Source organism: Anguilla rostrata, chromosome 15, assembly GCF_018555375.3.
Source record: "Anguilla rostrata isolate EN2019 chromosome 15, ASM1855537v3, whole genome shotgun sequence".
Taxonomy (NCBI): Eukaryota; Metazoa; Chordata; class Actinopteri; order Anguilliformes; family Anguillidae; genus Anguilla; species Anguilla rostrata.
The window spans coordinates 26,774,937-26,795,153 of record NC_057947.1 but is presented as its reverse complement, the minus strand read 5'-3'; the positions used below and the strand labels follow the sequence as shown (position 1 = coordinate 26,795,153).

Sequence of the window (20,217 nt, the reverse complement as noted above, 5' to 3'; positions counted from 1 at the left end):
TCAAGCTAAATAATAAAGGGAAGTAATTAAAGGCGTCTTGGGAATGCAGTCTAACATAAAAGACTGTCGTCGGAAAAAAATATTTTAGTTTATCGCAGCTGTATTAGCCTCTCTCCGAAATAATTGCTGCCACTACGTTGACAAGATTCTAACTAGATGAATGAAGTATATATTTAAAAAAAAAAAATAGAATCCAGTACTGAATTGCGAATTCAGCTTACCTGTAAAAGAAAAACGAGCCAATGTATTTAAAATCTGCCTAATTTGAACGGTTTATTTAAAATAAACATGTTCCATATAACCTGCTACCTTGCGAAAAGAAGGCATTACTGGTGTTTCGGGGATTAAATTCGAGGCTAAATATTTACGATGGCCGGATGGTTTGACTCCATAGCCTACTTAAATTCGGCTCTGATTCCTCTGAATTGGTATAATAGGCTACATATTATAGCTAGTTGAATAATAACTGAAGTATTATGTATGAATTTAACCCCACTATACGCTCCATTTAAGTTTAAACTGTTGGCTTTATGAATTATGCTTATGCGATCATTCTCGTCAGAGCTATTTAATGGAGCATATTTTAGGTCAGATATTAGATCACGGATAACGTTTTGTTATTAATTTGTAAAGATGTATTATTGATACAATAGATATACACCGCAGTAATCCCCTCCCTATGTAATTTCCTATAAACTATTGAAGATCTGGCTAAACATACCGAATCTAAAGGATTATTATTATTATTATTATTAGAGTTTGAAATATTATTTTAAAGACAGGTTTTTAGATTACATTTACTGAGACAAATAAAAGCTAACTTTTTGGGTATTGAGGAAGTGAAAGTTACCACTTATTTATCTCCTGACTAAAACAGCGGAAGTATTTCTAAAAAGTTTTGGGGGTTTTCTTACACGTATATCTTGCGTCAATGTTTTCCAAACTGAGCGTCCAGGCATTGTACACCTGAGACTGGTCAAAGCGGCTGGCTTGTAAATAATAATGTCAATAGGCTACGGTAAATTAACCAGAAAATTAAAAAGGACACTGGGTGTAACTGAATTGTTTGCATATTCTATGATTCAGATATTTTTGCTTATTCGAGTTTGACATATTTTCAATGCCAGTTTTATTTAAGTAATTAAAATGAACTTTTTAGGTATTGAGAGAGTTTACCACTTTCTCACTAAATGCTGAAAATAAAAAAGTTTTCAGTCGCCAGACATGGACTTCACCAGAGGCTCAGGTTAGCCTACTGTATGATTCATTTTCACCGTGGGCAAATGCTTTAATGAAAACCATAAATTGTCCTTTTCCTCTAAGCACTAAAATCATCTAAATGTTTGTGACACCATGCGAATTTATACCCGCACTTTTTCCATACATCATGGTTGCAGCATTTTTGTAACATCACTGCATTGCATTAGTCAGACTACACTGTTGATATGAAAGTTTGAAATTAGCATTCCTTCATATTCTCTGATGCCATAAGAATGACGTGTGTAAGCCTGGCCCCTGTGCTTTTCATACCTTGAAGGCAACAGGCAGAGTCTTGTTGCAGCGCCAGTGGGAGGGCAGAACGGAGCACAGAAAGTTGGGGCTGTCTGTGCGCACCAGCTCTCCGGGGTGATCAGACAACACCTCCACCATGCTCCTGTCCGTGATGCGCAACTTGCCCACCAGTGCGGCGGCGCTGCTATCCTGAGCGCCCAGTGGCAGACCGTCTGTCATCTTCCCTGGACTCAGGGTTGTCGATGGGGGCGTGAATCGGCGCCCGGGGGCGGGATCTGAAATACAGGGTGTCGGAAGATGAGAAATAGATGAATAGCAAACCCGAGGAAACCTTGTGAAAACATGTTTAGACAAATCTGTAAAGAACCACTTTACTATAAACTAATTTTAAACACATGTTTAACCTAACAGCTCGATTGAAATAATTGAAATTCTTCCATTTTCACTGCCAAATCAAATAAAAAAGCCTCTGTGGCTTCTTTAGATACTCCAAATGAACTAATAGCCAACCTGAATCAGCGCCGAGGCACATAAAACCGCAGCGTTCATTTTGACAGGGGAAGCGGCACTCTGTCATTCCGCCAACCACAATCGATGCCACGTGAGTGCGGTTTCAGGGGTTAGCGCTGTACTGCTCCAATGGATACCACACCATAGACATGAATATAAATACACATCTGGCCAGCAACTACAGAACTTCAAACGACCCACGCCCAACCCTCAGATGAAGTGTGTGCGCGTGTGTGTGCTAGAATCAGGGTAACGCCAAGAAGAGCTAATAACAACCGTTAATCTAATTAACATCACACAGCCAGACAGTCATCGTCCACAGCCACTCTGATATACCGATACGATACTTTTTGTATTTATATTATTTAGTTTAAAATAAACATACACATTACATTCTGGCTTCAAAAATAATTTTCGAAAATTATCATACCGTATTTGGCGTCCCAGAGGAAAACCATTTGTGCAATGTGGTAAATTCCGCTCAGTTACTGTTCCGCTCCAGAATTCACTGTGACCGAGGCAGTTCGCCGGTGGGTTTCCAAAAAAAAAAAAAAAAAAAAAAAACTCGAATCAAGGGAAATGAAATTGAGCGCTGCCGTTCGATTTAATGTATCCCAACGCACTGTCAGTTCCGCGGGCTCCTACAGCACGGTTTATTTCGAAATCCGGAGGCTAAGGCAAGCACCCTATCAAAGGCTGTATGTCCGGCGCAGATATTGACTACTATTTTAGTTATCAGCTGACGAAGAAAGGTAGAAGTATCGTAATGTATCCGTGTCTCCCATCTTCCTTTTCTTCCTTTCTCATGCGGAGATCGTTCTTGTAAGTTCCAACTGACTCACTGTCTGACACCCCGTCAGATTGCGCTGCGCGAGAAACTTCCTGGAACTGCCAGCCTATTGCCAGGGCCAGAATGGAGGGGCGCCCGCGATACCCTCGACTTTACTGTAGTCTAGTCTACGCACAATATTAACACGCAATCGCAACACAAAGGGAGAAATACCTTTCCCTTCAGTAGACTAAATGGAGTCGCCACATAAAAGAACGGAACTTACAAACGTCCGGAAAACAAGTCTCCACACGCAGTCATCGAGCTGACTTAAGCAAAATAACAAGCAATAATATGCAGCAGGCTATCTTTTTTCCGTGGGAGAATTCGAAAAACAGATTTTGATAAGTAGTACTGCATGCTTATATTCGCCTGTTTACGTGACACAACTGACATTTGCCTTAAATCATATTTTAAAATATAGTCTGTCATGCGCAACGCACGGTTGAATTTGAGCGTGGGTGGAAATCAAGAATGAATGGATGACCCAAACTCCCACTCACTTATGCACTACAGATGCTCCACTCAAGACTATACGCTACTAGACGCTTGTTGTATCATGTTGTTATCTACAAGCTCAAAACAGTTATCGCTTGAATGTATGTCCAATTAGATTGCGTTCTGTCATAAGCTGCTCGAAAAAGCACATCCACAATTGGCACCACCATTTACGCACGTCTGATCGACTGGGATGGTCACTCCAAAAACGCCGTGTGAATGAAGCTCCCGACAGCGGGCTGGATTTACTGGCAATAGGTAGCGTAGGAATGCGGCCCGGAAGAGTTTATTTGCATAGTTATATCTGCACCAATACAATAGCACTGTGGGAGAGGCTGGTAGAAGCCTTATCCAATCATGAGATGGCAACTGTAGCCGAGTATGCAAATAGCTCCGCCTTTACAGTCAATGGCATTCCATGGACGCGAAGTGAGCTAAGGTTAGAGTTTTGCGCCTCTCGCATGGTACAATGCATGCTAAAGGTTGAACTTGTTGCGAACTGTAATTGATGATTTATGTTAGACGTAGATCTACAGTAGCCTAATACAATACATACAGGAAAATCACAGTCACCAATACATACACTCAAAGTCGGACTTCGCACACAAAAGGAAAAAAACTTGTAAAGTATGAACATTATTGACAAATCTCAATGGATTGCCCACTGCAGCAACAAATGTTAAAATACAAGTCACGATCAGTGACTTTTCTTCCTAATGGTACAAGCGTTTCTATATGTTTTTTTTTTTTTTGGGTGTACAAACAGTAAAGTGTAAATACATATTAACGATGACACAAGCATGGCTATAGATCTAAAGCAGTGAGAGGAACTCAAGCGACTACAGGTTAAGGTAATTAGTACACTATTAGTATAAGCCTTCTACGCGTTACCACTGGCGGAGGGGTTCTGATCCTTTTCAACAGAGTGGCATGTACCAGGCGGTCTGTCTGTGAGCGCTGCCTCCAGTTTATCGAGCTGCATCATCGGTATAGTCTGCTGTCATAAGACCCCATCGATCTATCAACACGAGATGGCGCAAACTCCAACAGCGCAATGTTTCTGTGTTGGTCATATGCCTTTTTCCACCCTTCGGGAAATATGATGTCATTTAAAAAAGGGCGGGGGGTGAAAAAAAAGTTGCGGCATACCATTTCTTTGCAATTGGACCTGGCTGTTTCGTAAAAACAGCACACGCTACCATTTAAAGGTGGCACCTCAGCATCGATTCAACGACTTTTGACTTAATTTTCAAATTGTCCTTTGTTCAGAACAACGCCACTTCCTAACTTCCGAGACTATAATGTATGAAAAATATGTATTCATCATCATTTGCGTAATGAATGGCATGTACGTATTAGAAAATATTATACCCGAGGTAAACTTCACAAGGTCCTATTATTGGTAATGACCCAGCTCCTCCGGACTTATAGTATTAGTGTCATTAATCAGTGAAACCAACAGAGGGCAGCAAATGACCTATTGGGAGGCACCTCCAGACCGAGCAAAAAGACGCAGGGCTGGTTCAATTTCCCCCTCGGCACAGGGATGCATTCAGTGTGCAAACGGTTCCAAATTAAGCGGGATGCAGAAGTCAAAGAAACAATAGCATGTTCCTCAGAGCAAGGGCGCACTACACGACCCAAAGCACACATTTAGCATCACGAAAACTTACTTGGTAGCCTTTTCTATGCCTCGTGTTCATCCATCTGTATTGGCTAAAATATGAGAAATAATGAAGATGACTGAAATGTATCCAAGATGAAAAAATATTTATCACAGGCGACAATACCAAAAGCCGCCATTATTTGGAGTAGAAGGCCTAGTATATATCCCCTCGTTTTCATATTATATAGGCTTAGACATGGCCTATAACCCAGTATAATATATAACTCAATTAGAAGCCTGCTAATTTAATAATTCCAATGTTCTTACCCAATGGTTTAGGCAAGTTTTCTTTATTGTTTGTGCCCTAGTACTGCACTTTAGGAGCACCGGTCATTAAGAATCATTATTGCCAATACAACCAAGCAACGGTGCAGTCACGTTTACTTTAATTAACCATTTTTTGTAAACTAGGCCTAATAGTCTAAATCCTACAGTTGCCTTGGTGAGAGCCAATTGAAGACAAAACTTCTTCATATCGAGTGAGATTGAGCAACCATCTTCCTGTTCAGCCGTCTCTTCAAAGGAAACATCGTATGCTTAAGGGTGCTCGGCAATTTGATTGGTTTGCCATTTTACTTTGAAAAAAAGACAATTTTGACATTTGTGTTAAGGAGTTTAGAAGAACTGCCTGATTCGCATCTTTATCCTGAGCTGGTCTAGTTGCAAGAGTTTAGCCACAAGGGTCATAAAAAATGTAAAGCTCTGTGCCTCCGTGACGCACCTTTTCCAGGCGGCCTGTAGCGTGGGTGATCTGAAGTGACTGGTCCCGTCACTTACCGTAAATCTGGATGGAGCCCAGTGGACAATCTTTATTGCGCGAAAGCGTATTTTCTCTAGAGAATAATTTAATTTGACCACTAATTACGCGCTCCTATGTCCGCAGTATTTGTTGCAAGAAAGCACTATTTGAAAACAGAGTATCTAAATCGTTCAAACTGGACAATCAACTAAGACAAAGACAGTGCGATCTATTGTAATGTCACCGACTCACACTTTACACACCCTTTACTTGATTTCAGCCTGTTTTTGCACGCTTTTGTGGTGCTCTGTGTTGTTTTCTATTTATTTACGGTGTTGAGGAGAGGAACGGCCAGGGGCATTAGTAAAGGGCGAAAAGTGCCGCAAGGGCAAAGTTTTCTGCACTCGTGTCAGCAGAGGTATACTGTTTATGAGACGAGGTCTGATTATTATTTATCTTTCAATTCCCTCACCTTAAACCAAAAAAAAGTTTCAGTTGTTCTATAGCAAAAAACTTTTTAGGTTGCATCTTAAGTAACGATGTTATGCGTTCTGCGTAATTTATCATTATGCATTAGGTCAAGATACAATCGATTGATCTGTTCGTTATATATACCAATACTTCAAATCGCAGGGCAGAGCTATCACAGATACAGAACAGACGGTCTCAGGAAGACGGTAGATTAATTTGGTTGCTCTTTGGTAAATATTGATTCCTCAGATCTTCCAACACAAGTCTACTCTTATGCAAACGTACCGCACGGCAGTCTCCTCACCAACCGGCGCATCTTCTGGGTCTAATACAGGTGAAGCCGAGCAAAGTTAATCTCTGCAGAATTTGGCTTGTCTGCGGCTTGATACATCAGAAGAAAATGTTTAGATGTAAAATTAAGATTCCCTAATATTTAGCTTATTATTGCGTGTATAAAACAGACAACTAGGCTAACCAAAATACAAAAAACAAACAGATGTCCGGTGTGTAGTGTATGCGTTCATTCAAAGATCTCTTCTTAAAATAATTAAACAACATCCAATATTTCGCATGCTATCAATATGTATTAACAGACATATTATAAACGTGGCCTGTTATTGTCTCTAATTATTAGGCTTCTATTTTTAACTGCGGTAAACATAAAATAAATTATAGCGCGCAGATCGCTTGACATAGCTGATCCTACACGTGGCCGATTTAATTTTAATTTCCGTTTTTCCCCAGAATGCACGTGTCGAGTAACACTGTGTTTCTTTCCGATCGAACATCTGCGTTATTCTGCAAGACCTTCGTGCCAAACTGTCTCTGGTCGATTGCGTAAATATGCGTAAAGGCGGAGCTACCGCGAAATGGGAAATGTCATCACAAGTTTGCTCCTTATGATACTTTAGAGCTTTTGTTTTTTGCCTGATAAATTAATTACAGCGTCTATTGCATCGTTAAGTTTTAAATATTTTTAAACGGTTGGAATGATAATACTTTCCCCTGCCAAAACCCAACCTGCCACATGGAGCGAATTGTCACATGTCATGTTGATTGTCACATATCGTTGCTTTTACTGGCTAAATAAATTGTTCTGTCACATTAAATTGTACATACAGCATACCAGGCGTTATACTTTTAATATATCATATTTTAGAATACCAATTTCAGAAAATTATCTTTTTAGCCTCCATAATAAATTCACCCCCAGTCCTTTTCTAGCCAATTTGGAGTGAAAATGGTGGGGTCTGTTTCTCTCTTTTCAATTAAAGTTTCAAATCCTTCTTCTATCACGATTCAACTAGTGCACACAGTATCAGCCACTCCGGGATCAAAATGTATTTTAGATTGCAGATTACCATAGAAACTTTTCAAAATAATTGTATTATCTCAAACCAACGTTTGAACCCACTCTTTTCAATTATCCATCAAACATAAAAGTGACACAATTAGTTTGAGTTTAAACAAGCAAACAAACATGATGTCAACTGAACATAAATTGTACTTATCATACGATAGCATCCTCTACTACGATTTATAGTGTCCTGTATGGTAAAATGTTTCAGTTACGGAAAAAGTCCAGTAGGTACTGCTAAACTTTTAAATGAAACCTTGTTTCAACGAACATATTATTTGTATTAAAACTAGACGGTAATATTACTATAATCCTATATAAGTGGCCTAAAGATGAAGAAAGAAAAAAAAAAAACTAACTTTGTCAGGATGATTCGTTTTATATTTAGAGTCCTTACAGTTTTCAGCTGGAAGAATAGTCTTGCTGTGTTAATAGTCTTAGGGAGCTGGCAATGGTAGTAGGTATGATCCGTCTTTAAAACCGGCATTTTTGCTTTTCAAGACAATTCTGAAACAATACAAAAAATAAATAGCTATATTGAAAAGCGAGCTGTAGTGTGAGTGAGATAAAATAAAATTCAGCATACACTTAATATTCTATATGTGCGTAAATGTGTTTTTTTAAGGATAGCGTGTCACAGCATACGTCATGGATAGTTGTTGCGTAAAAATAGACTATGTTCATAGACTTTTCTTCTTTTTGATCCGGCATTGCGATATAAAATAATATTTGTTTATGAGATTTATTTATATTTTGATTGAGTGAATGGAGGCACAGTTGTTCCTGATGGACGTGCAAAATTAGGACATCAGAGGCTGCAAACTGGTTTCAACGTACGAACCAATTTTGAGCTTAGACATTGATCTATTTTAGCAATGTATAAATTGGCCTTTAAAATATAATGTCAAACGCCTTATTCGATATATTTTAGTGCAATATCAATATCATTTTGATGTGTTAATTTCTTCCCTTCCCCTGGTTTGTATTTGAATGGCCATTCATCTAATTAAGATCTATTAGCGTTTAAATAATATTTATTTTCTCAGTGTGAACATAATTTAATCAGGATAAAATTTTACCACACTTCATAGAGCTTTGAAACGCACACACACGTATACACACACATGCATACGCACGCACACACACACACACACACACACACACACACACACGGCAAAGCCTTTCATATTCTTATGCATTTTCCGTGTTCAGTCCACATGACAATCTGCAATAATTTATGTGTTTCATACATGAATTTACAACGAAACCTTAAACCAGGTAATAATTAAACATCGTTTGTAGATGGCATTTCATAGTGTTCAGCTGGTTAATTTTATGTAGAAAATCTGAAGGTGTTTCAGAAGGGACAATGAAAAATCTGTTGATGGTAACAGGAAGAAGTTACACAGTACTATGTCCATTGTCCTCTGGACCAATGTCCACGGGACCAGAGTGGGACCAAATGTTATCTGTTAGAGGTGAATTAACACTGGGTATTTTACAGTGTCCCGTTTGTAGATTCTTTGTGGAACTAAAACATGCCCCAGGTTACCTTTTTTCTAGTCAGGTTGTAAGATAAATAGCAAATCACAGGTAGGAGTAGATGGGCACTTTCAGATGTAAGGTGCAGACGCACACTGCGTCTGCTCTATGTGTTCATGTTGTGTTGCACCGAATGGCCCTAATAGAATTTAGAGCATGCCAGCAGACTTCTGCATCTTGAATATATCATATGACAAGATTGCCTTGTTCACAACCTCTGAATTGATTTAAACAGTACCACAAACTCCCGTGATCAATGATGGACTAGTCAATGTACTCTGCGAAGCATTTGCTGTGAAGCAAAGTTTCTTATTACTTCAGATTCCTGGAACTGTCTGTCTGCACGATTGTGGTGAACCATCATGGTCACAGGAGTATCATACCACCTGGATGGGCATGTGTCCCAGTGTTTTAGGTAAAGGCAGGACTCTCCATGGACATGGTCTGAGCAATACATTCATAAATACCCAAAATGGAAACCTAGCTGCTGATTGAAAATAATAATTGATCCATAATGGACATGAAGAAAAATTATTCTCTCTAGCTTTCAAACCCTACAGAACCCCATGCACATAGACAGTGGAACGGCCACTTTACCAGCTCTGTTCTTAAACATTCAACAACACATTATAGCTTAATAATAATAATAATAATAATAATAATAATAATAATAATAACAATAATAATAATAGCTTGATGTTGGTAATATTCCTGCCCTCACCAGGCTTTGATCCACCCAGGTTTTCCGATAAGAGACAGAGGGACATTTTAGAAAGACGATGGCGAGAGTGGCGATGACGAGGAAGGAGGGGGGAGCCGAAATACGCCGGGTGGAGAGGATGAACAGCGAAGGAGAGGATGATGGAGAGAAAAGGCGACGAACGAGAGGAGGAGGAAAAGCGAAGACGTTACCGAAGAGAGCGCCGGCGTTTTGGCCTTTCCTCATCAGGTACACGGCCCAGGACAGGGGGGTGGAGGTGCCGAAACGAGCAGCGCTCATGCCCGCGTTAACCAAGACTGGAGAGTGGAGCAGCAGGATGTGTCCGCCCGCCTCTACGGATTCAGCCCGGGACGATAAAGCCCTTCTTTCACATCCCTGCCTTTATACCCTCAGCACTTCTCCTGTTTTATTAGTTAGTGCCAGTCAATTGGGGGGGGATTGTAGGGGGTTGGGGGGTACATGCACTCATGCCTAATATGTTCTTTGCAGTAACCATGGCCACAGGAGGCAGCGGCACATGGCCTGGGGCGATTTTAACCTGCTAATTTCATTTAGCTCCTCAAATGATTTTTTTTCCCTCTTTACAAAAAAAAAAAAAAAAAAAACCGTGACACTGGAGAGAAAATGGAATCACGCATGTGGAATTTTGAATCAAAGTTCGCTTGAGAGAGCAGCAGACGCCCGGATCGGCCTGCAGAAGTGACTCGTTGCTGCTTGGGGTGAACGTTCTGTCCCCTAAGACCATCCCGTCCAGGAGACCTGGACAGAGACCCAGTGGTTCAGCAGCCAGAAGCAGGCTCATCTGTCAGGTTGGGGGCTTGTAGGGGGTGTTGGGGAAGGTCGGGGGATGAGTGATCTCATAGCGGGCAGATTGCCGCACGATGATGACTTCATTCATTTTGATTTTCATCCACAGTGGGATATTTTTCTATTCCATCCCGACATTCCAGGAACTCAGCTGATACAAAATGCAGTAGGAATGTTTCAGGGGAACAGGCCGCTTGTATTCCCATTGAGTTGTGGTAACATTATCTCACAGAACATTATTACTGGCCCCCGTACTGTCACAGAGCTTATTTATTGTTTCAAAGAAGTTCTGTATAAGTGACAGGATAAAATTCCAGAGATGTTCTGCAGAAACAGATAACATCCTCTGATAGTTGTCATTTAGTCATGAAAAACACGGAGGATGTTATGCATGTAAGTACGCAAATGGCAGATTCATTGAACATTGTAAGTAATGGCCATTATTAACACAGATGGCCATCAGCAATTAAAACGTGCTTTTATACTGGACTGACAAAACTGAATCAAATTTTAAGACCTTTACTTAACTGAACATTCTAATGCTGATGTAACCATCACTACTGGTACCTGAAACCAATTGAGTTCTAGATCACTGACATTCCAAAAAAACAAACATTCCAAAAACTCCTGCTCTTCAAAGGGTTTTGGTAAGAAGGCCCTTTCTGCAACAGGTTCCCCGGCGAGGCTGCAGCTGGGGCAGGCCGCTCTGGTTACACTCTGAGGCTGACGGGCTGGCGAGCTCCCACAGCGCCAGTCTCAGGGGCACAGAGCCGCTGTCACCACAGCGAGCCGCGGCACGGGCTGCCGCCCCCGGTGCCCACGACCGGCGGGTAGGCGAGGTGGCGGGCACCCGCGGACCGCCCGACCGACGACCGACGGTGGTCACGCGGTGGTAAACCACTGCTGGGCATGACGGTCAGAGAATGGCACTGTGGGATTGGACCATTGACTTCTCTCCGTTTGTATAGCAGTAGCGCAGTGCTCGGCTCTGTCGGAGGCTGCAGAGATTTGCCCTCTTCTATAAGGCTCAGTGCAGCAGGCACTCCGGTCACCCTGTAGCTCCAGGCCAGTCTGTCCTCTCCGTACCTCCTGGGACCGGCTCCCTCAGGCTATTGTGTCCCCCACGCAGTCACTCTGGGCCCGAGAATCAATAACACCCCCAGCTCGTCTCTAGCAAATCATCTCACCGTGATTAATATGTCCAATGGGGTGACTGTTTAAAAAAAAAAAAAAAAAACTATTTTAAAATAAGGGGTGTTTTGAGTTTATTTTCCTGAGACATCTCTAATCGATGCTGGAATTGGCATAGAGGAATGTTTTCAGTAATACGTTCTGATAACGCCTGAAATTTGTTTATCAAAGATCGATAGAGCAATTGGTTTGTGCCAGTCAAATTGATTTGACCTATCAGCCTTTATAGTTTTATTTATCAAGACAAATATTATTATGAATGCTTTATCTCTGTTTCTCTCCCCTCTCTCTCTCTCTCTCTCTCGCTGTTAAGACTGTGAGTGATATCATCCCTTCACACTTCCGTGATGTTTGTTAAAAGAGGAGGAAGAAAATAACTCAGCTTTAGTTCTCCTCAATAATTCATGGGGCTGTATTGTGTGGATGCCGTTAACTGCTACTTAAAAGTAATTAATTGATTTTCTGACATATCAGTTAGCAGTGCGGAGATCTGACACAGCAAGGCACTGTGTGACCCCCCCCTTCCATCCCCACCCCCCCAAGACGAGCTATCACACAGATGCACACATCCACTGATGCTTGCTGTTGCATTGTGGGTGTGCTGGGGAGACCAGGGGGGTGACACACACTTCATCCAGCTGTGTTGACACACACGCGCACGCTGACGTCAGCGTCCCCCCGCCCCCTCCTCCCAGGTCTGCTTTTCCCAGGGAACTTTCCAGAAATGCTCCAGACGGTCGACTCGATCTGAAACCGGCTCAAAAGCATAAACACCGGGGCCGGAGCAGGACATGAAAGGCGGGGGGGGGGGGGAGTTTTAGAACAGAGGCAAACTCCAGAGGCACAGTTCAGAAACAGCTGCAAGCCTGACTGTGCACTGACAGACAGAGTGAGGGAGAGAGAGAGAGAGAGAGAGAGAGAGAAATGTTTGTATTGTGGCGCTTAGGATAATGCATTTATATTAGTTAACAGGTTGTAGAGTTCATATATTTTTTATTGTCATTATTATTGTTGTTGTCCTTTGTGACATTTGCTTTAGCAGCACAGTTCATGTCATGCCAATGAAGCACATTCAAACTGAAAAATGAAATTCAGAGAGAGAGAGAGAGAGAGAGAGAGAGAGAGAGATAGTATTGTAGGCACCCAAAGCTTTAGGTAGGTCACAGCCTGAAGCTGTTCCTAATAGAGTAAAAGTTCTGCTGGTGTGTATCCACAGAGAGTATTTTAAAAAAGTGTTCAGAATAAACCAGTCATCTGTGTACTGTGCAGTTTCTCTGATCTGATTTCTGCATTTTACATTTTTTTATATCACTATTTCAAAACGAGCGTGCGGTTTTTTTTTCTGCTCAGACCATTCGTAAGTTAAAAGAAAGTCTGAAAGCAAATGAAGAACGCGCCCTGATCCATTCACAGACACATTGGATTAAAAAAAGACTTAGAAACAAAGCACCGAGGAGGGACATTTTGTTTTTTTGGGAATAACAACGTTTCTCCCCGTCCCATTAGAGGATAGTGGCAGGAGCTCAGTGGAAGTGTGTACACTCTGGGGGCCCCATTTTAAATCTGTACTCATCAGAATGTTCTGCAATGGTACGTAGCAGCCAGTCCACAGGTCTCGATGTCTCGGCTAATATGATTCATCTTTCTTTAAAGGCTCCTCAGTCAATACCTGCTGTTCAATCATCAGTAGACCAGCCAGTATGACACTTGAATATAAGGAAAAATAGACCTAGGAAAAATAGTTTCGCATATTACACACCAAGAGAGAATTGTTCAATGGTTGGTGGTACAGTACAGCTTGTGCACCCATCTTCTCTGGGAAAATGTCCCTGGATGCTGTTAAAAGGCTTAGAATGTCCTCACTTGCTTCCAGGTCTGTCAGTAGATAAAAGAATAAAAAAGAAGTTTCTTTTGTTCATTAAAAAAAAAACAAAAAAAAAAAAACTTGTCTGTAGCCTCTCCAAAAACCGTGGTAAGGGTGACTGATCACCAGTACGCGCTGATACAATAGGAGAGCTGGTGGCCTGGACTCAACCCTCAGTACGTCCCGAAGCGTAATTACTCACACGGGATGGAGAGCAGGACAGACCCGCCATCTGGGGAGCACAAGCTGAAGGCAAACCAGCGCACCCTTCCATAATCAGAGGGACGCGCATTCGCAGATGCTTCTCAGCGCCGTACCCAAGGCCAGAGAAGCAACGGAAGAAGGAACGTCCGTCCTCCGTTCCCCCTCCGTCTTAGTTCTGAGGCTGATTGTTTTCAGATGTCCCCTGTCTGATGGCTGTCCAAACAGGATCGAGTCTGTGGGAATAATTCAGGGCCCGATGGGTTCGGAGGAAGTAAAACCTTTTGAATATTGGGAAATGATTTTGAATACTGATATGTAGTTTAATGAGGGTATGGATGACCCCTTTTCTTCGGTGGTGGTAGGGCGCCATTTTTTATACATATTTTTTTGTTTTAAATGGCCTGTGTCTGTACATTGTGATGTCTTGAAACTTAATTCATTGATGGTGATTCCAGCTATTTTCATTCAAAGCAAAGGCAATTGGTCACAGTAACAGAGATGAAAAGATGATGGACCAGTTCTCTTTTCCTGAATTGACAGATATCCTGCAAGCTCAATACCGATATATGTGTCATTTTGTTTAGCACTCCATTTCTAGGACAACACATTTTATGTTTGGCTACTTTCAGCAAAAATTGTGCTGGATATTAACACTCTTTTTGAGAGTGAGGTGTCCTGACAAGTCCATCCAATTACTCAAATATAGTTTTTCTTGAAGCTTAATTTCCCTATTCTACTGTAATCCATTTTGTATTATAGAGCTGGAATAACATACACTCTTGGAAAGAAAGGGTTCAGAAGGGGTCCTTTGGCTTGTCTTCAAAGGGGAACCTTTTTTTAGTTCTTTATGGAAACCGGTACAGTAGGTGGGAAAAGTGTGAAAGCTGCGAGACTTAACCATCTTGCTCTACAAAGAGCCCTTGAACTAGACAGGGTCCCTCTTTGGAGAAACAGATGAGCCTTTTGACACCCTTCCTTCAGAGAGAGCAGTTAGGAAGCGCTATGTAGCGTTTTGGTCTGGTAAACGCAGCAGAGCTTCTCCGCAGCAGTGAGTGGGTGGGACAGGCATGCAGGGAGCAGGGATGAGCCCTCAGGCCCCATTTAGTGCAGTTTGAATGGCTGAGCAGGAGAAATGAGGCAGAAAAACCCCCCCTCCTTCTCTCGCTCACTCACTCTGTCTCTCTCTGTATCGCTCTCTCTCTCGCACACACACACACACACACACACACACACACACACACAACACACACACACACACACATGCATACACACACACACACACATACACACACACACATATGCATAAACACACACACACACACACACACACACACACATACACACGCACGCACACATGCATACACACACACACACACATACACACACACGCACACATGCATACACACACACACACACACATACACACACACACACACATATGCATAAACACACACACACACACACACACACACCTTATAAACTGTTTTCATACTTTTGTCCATCTTACTTAGGCATACCTGTGTACTGCTTGTGACCAGACATCAGAGATAGGGGTGTATATTTCCCATTTAGAGAGAGAGACCTTGTGGGGAAGAATGCTGTGTATTTACTCACAAACAAATGTAAACATTAGTTCATTCTCAAATCCTCAAAATTGCCTCAGTGTCAAAGAGCTTTGGGAAAACATTATCGATATAATTTTAAGTCACAACCAAATTTAAAAAAGAGGATCCGGCATCTTCCCGAGCCTGTTCACTGGGTATATGACTGAAGACCGGGTGATGTTGTTGCATTTAGTTTAATTCTACCAAACGGACGACAAATGTCTTCTCAAAGATTGGCTCTGGTTGCTATTACAAAAGCAGGACATCATTTCCTGCTTTCGCTCTCACAGCTAATTCATGCTCATAAAAGTTGTTTTCGTGCTTACATCCTCTCGAAAGCACATCTAATGCATAACCTTACAACATAGCGAAGTGTTGAATCATGAAGCAGTAGTCGAGGCAGAAATGCATAATCATTGCATTGAAAACAAACAAGTCTTGTTTGATGTGATTTTATCTGGGCGATGGTATCACTGCTCCATTTTTAGCCTTCCGGTTAATGCTGTATGCATGTAGCGTAATGCGTACCGATCCTCTGTGAGCTTGGCCTTGTGTAGACAGCATGATGAAGTACTGTAGCGCAGCGAATGCCCAACCAAAGGAATTAAGGCCCTTGGAACTGCATAAGACAGAAACGTGCTGAAAAGCAACACAGTACAGTGTTGAGTTTGTGATCCTTTTCTCTCTTTTCTGATCCCATCTCCAAATCTCAATACTTTTAATCCTCATTTTCATTTAGATAGACTCCATATGGTATTTCAGGCTGTTATTTAAGGCATGTCCTGTGGTGTAAGAACTCGGAGTGAGTAAAATGGCTTGGAAGCAGAGTTGAGTCACTAGGATCAGGAGTGTCTGGGAGTGAATAAATAAAGGGAGCACATTTTTACTGAACCACCTCTCTACTCCCTTTTGTTCCCAGTTTTTAATAACCAAACCTTGTACCTCTTGACCTGCCAGTGGCTATTACAACATCAGATAATACTACAGGACAGCTTGCATCAATTTGGTTGGGGTGTATCTCCCACTGACAACTGGTAGCCTGTGGGGCATTGAATCGTTGCTACGGTGACCGAAGGCAACCTGGTTAACTTAAACCCAACTTTCCCCATGTGAGACAAGGCCATGTATGTCCCAGTGCTGGGGGCTCCCAGTCACTGTCAACCAATCACATAAAATGGCCCATATTCCTGCACATCTGACCATAATTCTCAGCCAGCGTGCAGAGTGATCGCCTTTATCAACTGAGCCACTTGGGCCTCCACTACAGCACACAGTGTGTGGGTAAGAAGTCTGGGAGGGTGTGAGTCAGTGAAAATGGAGGTGAGCGCCACGACGGTCACCCGAATAAGAGTGGGAGCAGATGGGCTCACATGGCGGGTCTATGTCCAGCGAGCTAATACACTCGGACCAGTCATAAAATGGCTGCTGCGTGTTACTGGGAAGCCCAGTTTAATTCAGGTTGTCTGTGCATGAGCCCTCAAGCATACCCCCCATCCCCCCCAGCGGTTTCCATTCACAGCCAGAGCGGTGGCCAGTCTGCCTCACAGACGGACTTCGCGACACTGACTCAGAGCTCACAGACGCAAAATTGTCTGGAAGGGCAGGACAGTGGAATCACTGGTTCCGTACTCCTGCACCAGACACAAGCTGACGGCAGTACCAGCGTATGTTCACCAGAGGCAGAGCAATCAGAGCTGAAACCAGAGCTAGAGCTACCCGATGCTGGAGCTCTCCCAGCATTAACAGCTGTAGGGATTTATCACAAAAAAAAAAAAAATGTTGCATCATTAAGTGACTGCTGCATGAATGATGAATGTCAAACTAGGACTTCAATGCTTTCAATGATGCTCAAAATGGCTCATCCATGTTTTTGTCTTACAATGTCAGGCAGTCCAGACTATATGCTATGTGCTCTCCATTAAATCTGTAACGTTAACATGGATTTTAAGTATGAGCAAAACAAAACAATTAATGGCGCTTCACCTGTTCTAGCTTATGCATAGCAAGCTGTTACATTTAATGTGTACATCATCATTATGCTCTTTCATGCAAAGCAGTAATTTGGCTAGACCTGTTACACCTGAGCCAGCTCGTGATTCCATAGTCCTGCCAGTACCTTGCCATCTCAGACAGCTGGGTACAATGCCCTTCCAAAAAAGGCTAAACTAAAACTAGACAAAGTGACTGAATTGCCTGAAACGGATTGTCTCAGGAATGTGACCCGGACTGAAATTCTCACATCCTTATGCTGTCCTTGCAGTTAGTGGCCCCCCCTACCTAAGGTGTAACTTTAGTTTGAATTTTGGGGGGCTTGAAATACATAGACCCTCAAGAACTGTAACTGTCTCAGAGAGTCCAGGGGCACATCCTCACCCAAAATAATTTTTAAAAGAGTAGCAGTGAAAGGATTGTTTCTGGTGAAATCTAAGGGGAAAATACTTCAGATCAGTATGTCCCAGTCACAACATGAAATCCCCATCTTTATTATATGAAATTATTTTTCTCACCATCGTCATGCTATATTATTGGGGTGGATATTTAGCCGGTTTTGTAATATTGGGGTGGTTGTAACCCCCCTATCTCCCCCACATAAATTACACCCTTGCCTCCTTCCTGTGTTGTGCTCAGAATTTACCCAATAGTTTAACTGCCTAAACTGAGCATGCCTTCTACGGCACATGTGCATGTGAGATTGTGAAATAGTTTCCTACAAGCCTGAATTATCAAATACTAACAGCGCCATATCCCACCCGTCACCCTTCCTGGGTTCTTCTGCCCCGTCTCTGGGTCTTCTGTACTGAGATCCAATATCAGCTTTACTGACATAGTGCACAGCTAAGTATTCAGTGTTAAGTGAACTCCGTTAGAGAGTACATACCTGTATAGTCCCTATTGTACTCGTATGTACTGTGTTGGAGTTGAATTAACCCAGGGCATTATGCTATGTATTTATTATGCCTACTCTGTATCCCTGGTGGATTATCCAGGCTAACGGTTGTGATATCCCAAATTTAAGTGACAGGGCCATCCTCCTGTCCCCACAAGCAAGAAGACATACTGTTCAATAAAAGGTCATTAGTTACCCACAAAATCAATTAAAAAAACTCAGAGCCCACCAATGCCCCGGTCCGAGAGAGCCATATTGGCTTCTTTAATCATGCGTGGATCCACCTCAGTCCTTCTCACCTCCAATGCTACCCTCATCCCTCAACACCCCCCCCCCCCGACCCACCCCCCTCCCCCCTCCCCATTTCTTATTCGGATGAGGGGGCTGCCAAATTACTCAGAAGAACATTGTGAGAAATAAATAAATAAATACACGCACAGCAGCGGCACGGAGAGGGCTGGCTGATGAATGAATTAATTAGGAGCTCCTGAACGGAACGGGTCCATTAATGGCCACAGCGGTTAGCGTGGTGGAGGCGCCTTTCCTCCCAGCTCGTTAGCCAGGATGGCGCGGGACGAGCTCTCCGGGTCCCCCCGGGCCCAGGCGGTGGGCGCCCGGTCCATTACAGGGGGGTTCGGGTACGGGACGTGGTATTCCGGATTGGGTGCTGTGGTCAGGCGGGGCGGGCCGACCCCGCGGCGTATCACGGCGGTATTGACAGTTATATGGCCGTTTCCTGTTGCGGTTTCCTGGTGCGAGGCGCAGCGATGGCGGCGCCCCGAGACAGGGGCGGGAGGCGCGTGCCATTTGGGCCCGCTGGAGAGCACCGGTGCGTCCCCCAGAATCATCGTCAGCGAGCATTTGTGCTGAAAATGAACGACAAGAAGCTGACAGTGCAGCGAAACAAAGCGCTGCTGTGACTCGCCCATGGTCTCGCCCTACTTTATGCCCTAACTTTCATCTCCATTCACATGTTTATGGAGGAGTTCTCTCTTATGCCTTAGCACACTCCTCTCCTTGTGAGTCGTGCTATGCGCCAATTTTGCTTTTAAATTCCATGATAAGCTCTTGTACTTGCAGAAGTTGCCAGTAACAGCGGATTCCTGGCAACTACTGTAAGTAGCCCAGTGTGTAAGTGTGTTTCAACAATCTCAAATATAACATTCACTAATAAATTATGGTCTGACTCAAAGGGGTTTAGGGCACAGGGTCCTTATAATAAAACCACAGTGGTCCAACAAAATAACAAACAGTAATTCAATGTGGAAGCCTTGATAAATCTTCAAGCCAAAGTGAGAAGGAGGCCATGTTAGATATGAAGGTTACTTGCTATGGTTTGGGATGATCATACAAAGGGCAAGGAACAAAGTTTGAGAGGAAAATCCCCCAGTCACCACAGGGGTAGCAGGGGTTGTACAAGAGTGGCTCCACTGGAAAAGCCACCATGCTTTTGATGTAATACTCCGCTGCTGCCTTGCTGTGGTAATAGGTGGCTAGGCTGTTGGCTGCTGAATTAAATGAACTAAATGAAAGTGCAACTTCAGAAAGAGAAAGAGGAGAGAGAGATGAGAAAGTGATAAAGACAGACAGACAGAGAGAGAGAGAGAAAGAGAGAGAGAGAGAGAGAGAGTTGCGTGGAGTTGAGAAGTTTGAATGCTGATATAGAATATATCAATAAGGACCATCACCTGGCTCTGTTCTAAAACAGATGCGGCATCAGCTGACACTTACACATGAATGCTTTTCGGAAAAAATGCCCATTCTCTGACAACCTGGCTACACCTTTCAGACAAACACTGTCAGTGTTAGGCCACG

The 20,217-nt window shown here is 42.8% G+C and overlaps 1 protein-coding gene across 6 annotated transcripts in view; it reads right to left on the bottom strand.

The window, feature by feature from the left end:
• Window positions 1-20,217, bottom strand: part of runx1 (RUNX family transcription factor 1) — a 53,059-nt gene that overhangs the window by 17,884 nt on the left and 14,958 nt on the right. For 3 of the 6 annotated variants that reach the window (XM_064311675.1, XM_064311677.1, XM_064311673.1), the window contains one exon: window positions 1,531-1,787. In XM_064311675.1, coding sequence (XP_064167745.1) covers window positions 1,531-1,787 — 257 coding nt within the window. Of the gene's footprint in view, window positions 1-1,530; window positions 1,788-2,452; window positions 2,531-10,036; window positions 10,140-20,217 lie in introns of those variants that run through there. The other 3 variants (XM_064311678.1, XM_064311676.1, XM_064311679.1) reach the window with 2 other exon arrangements.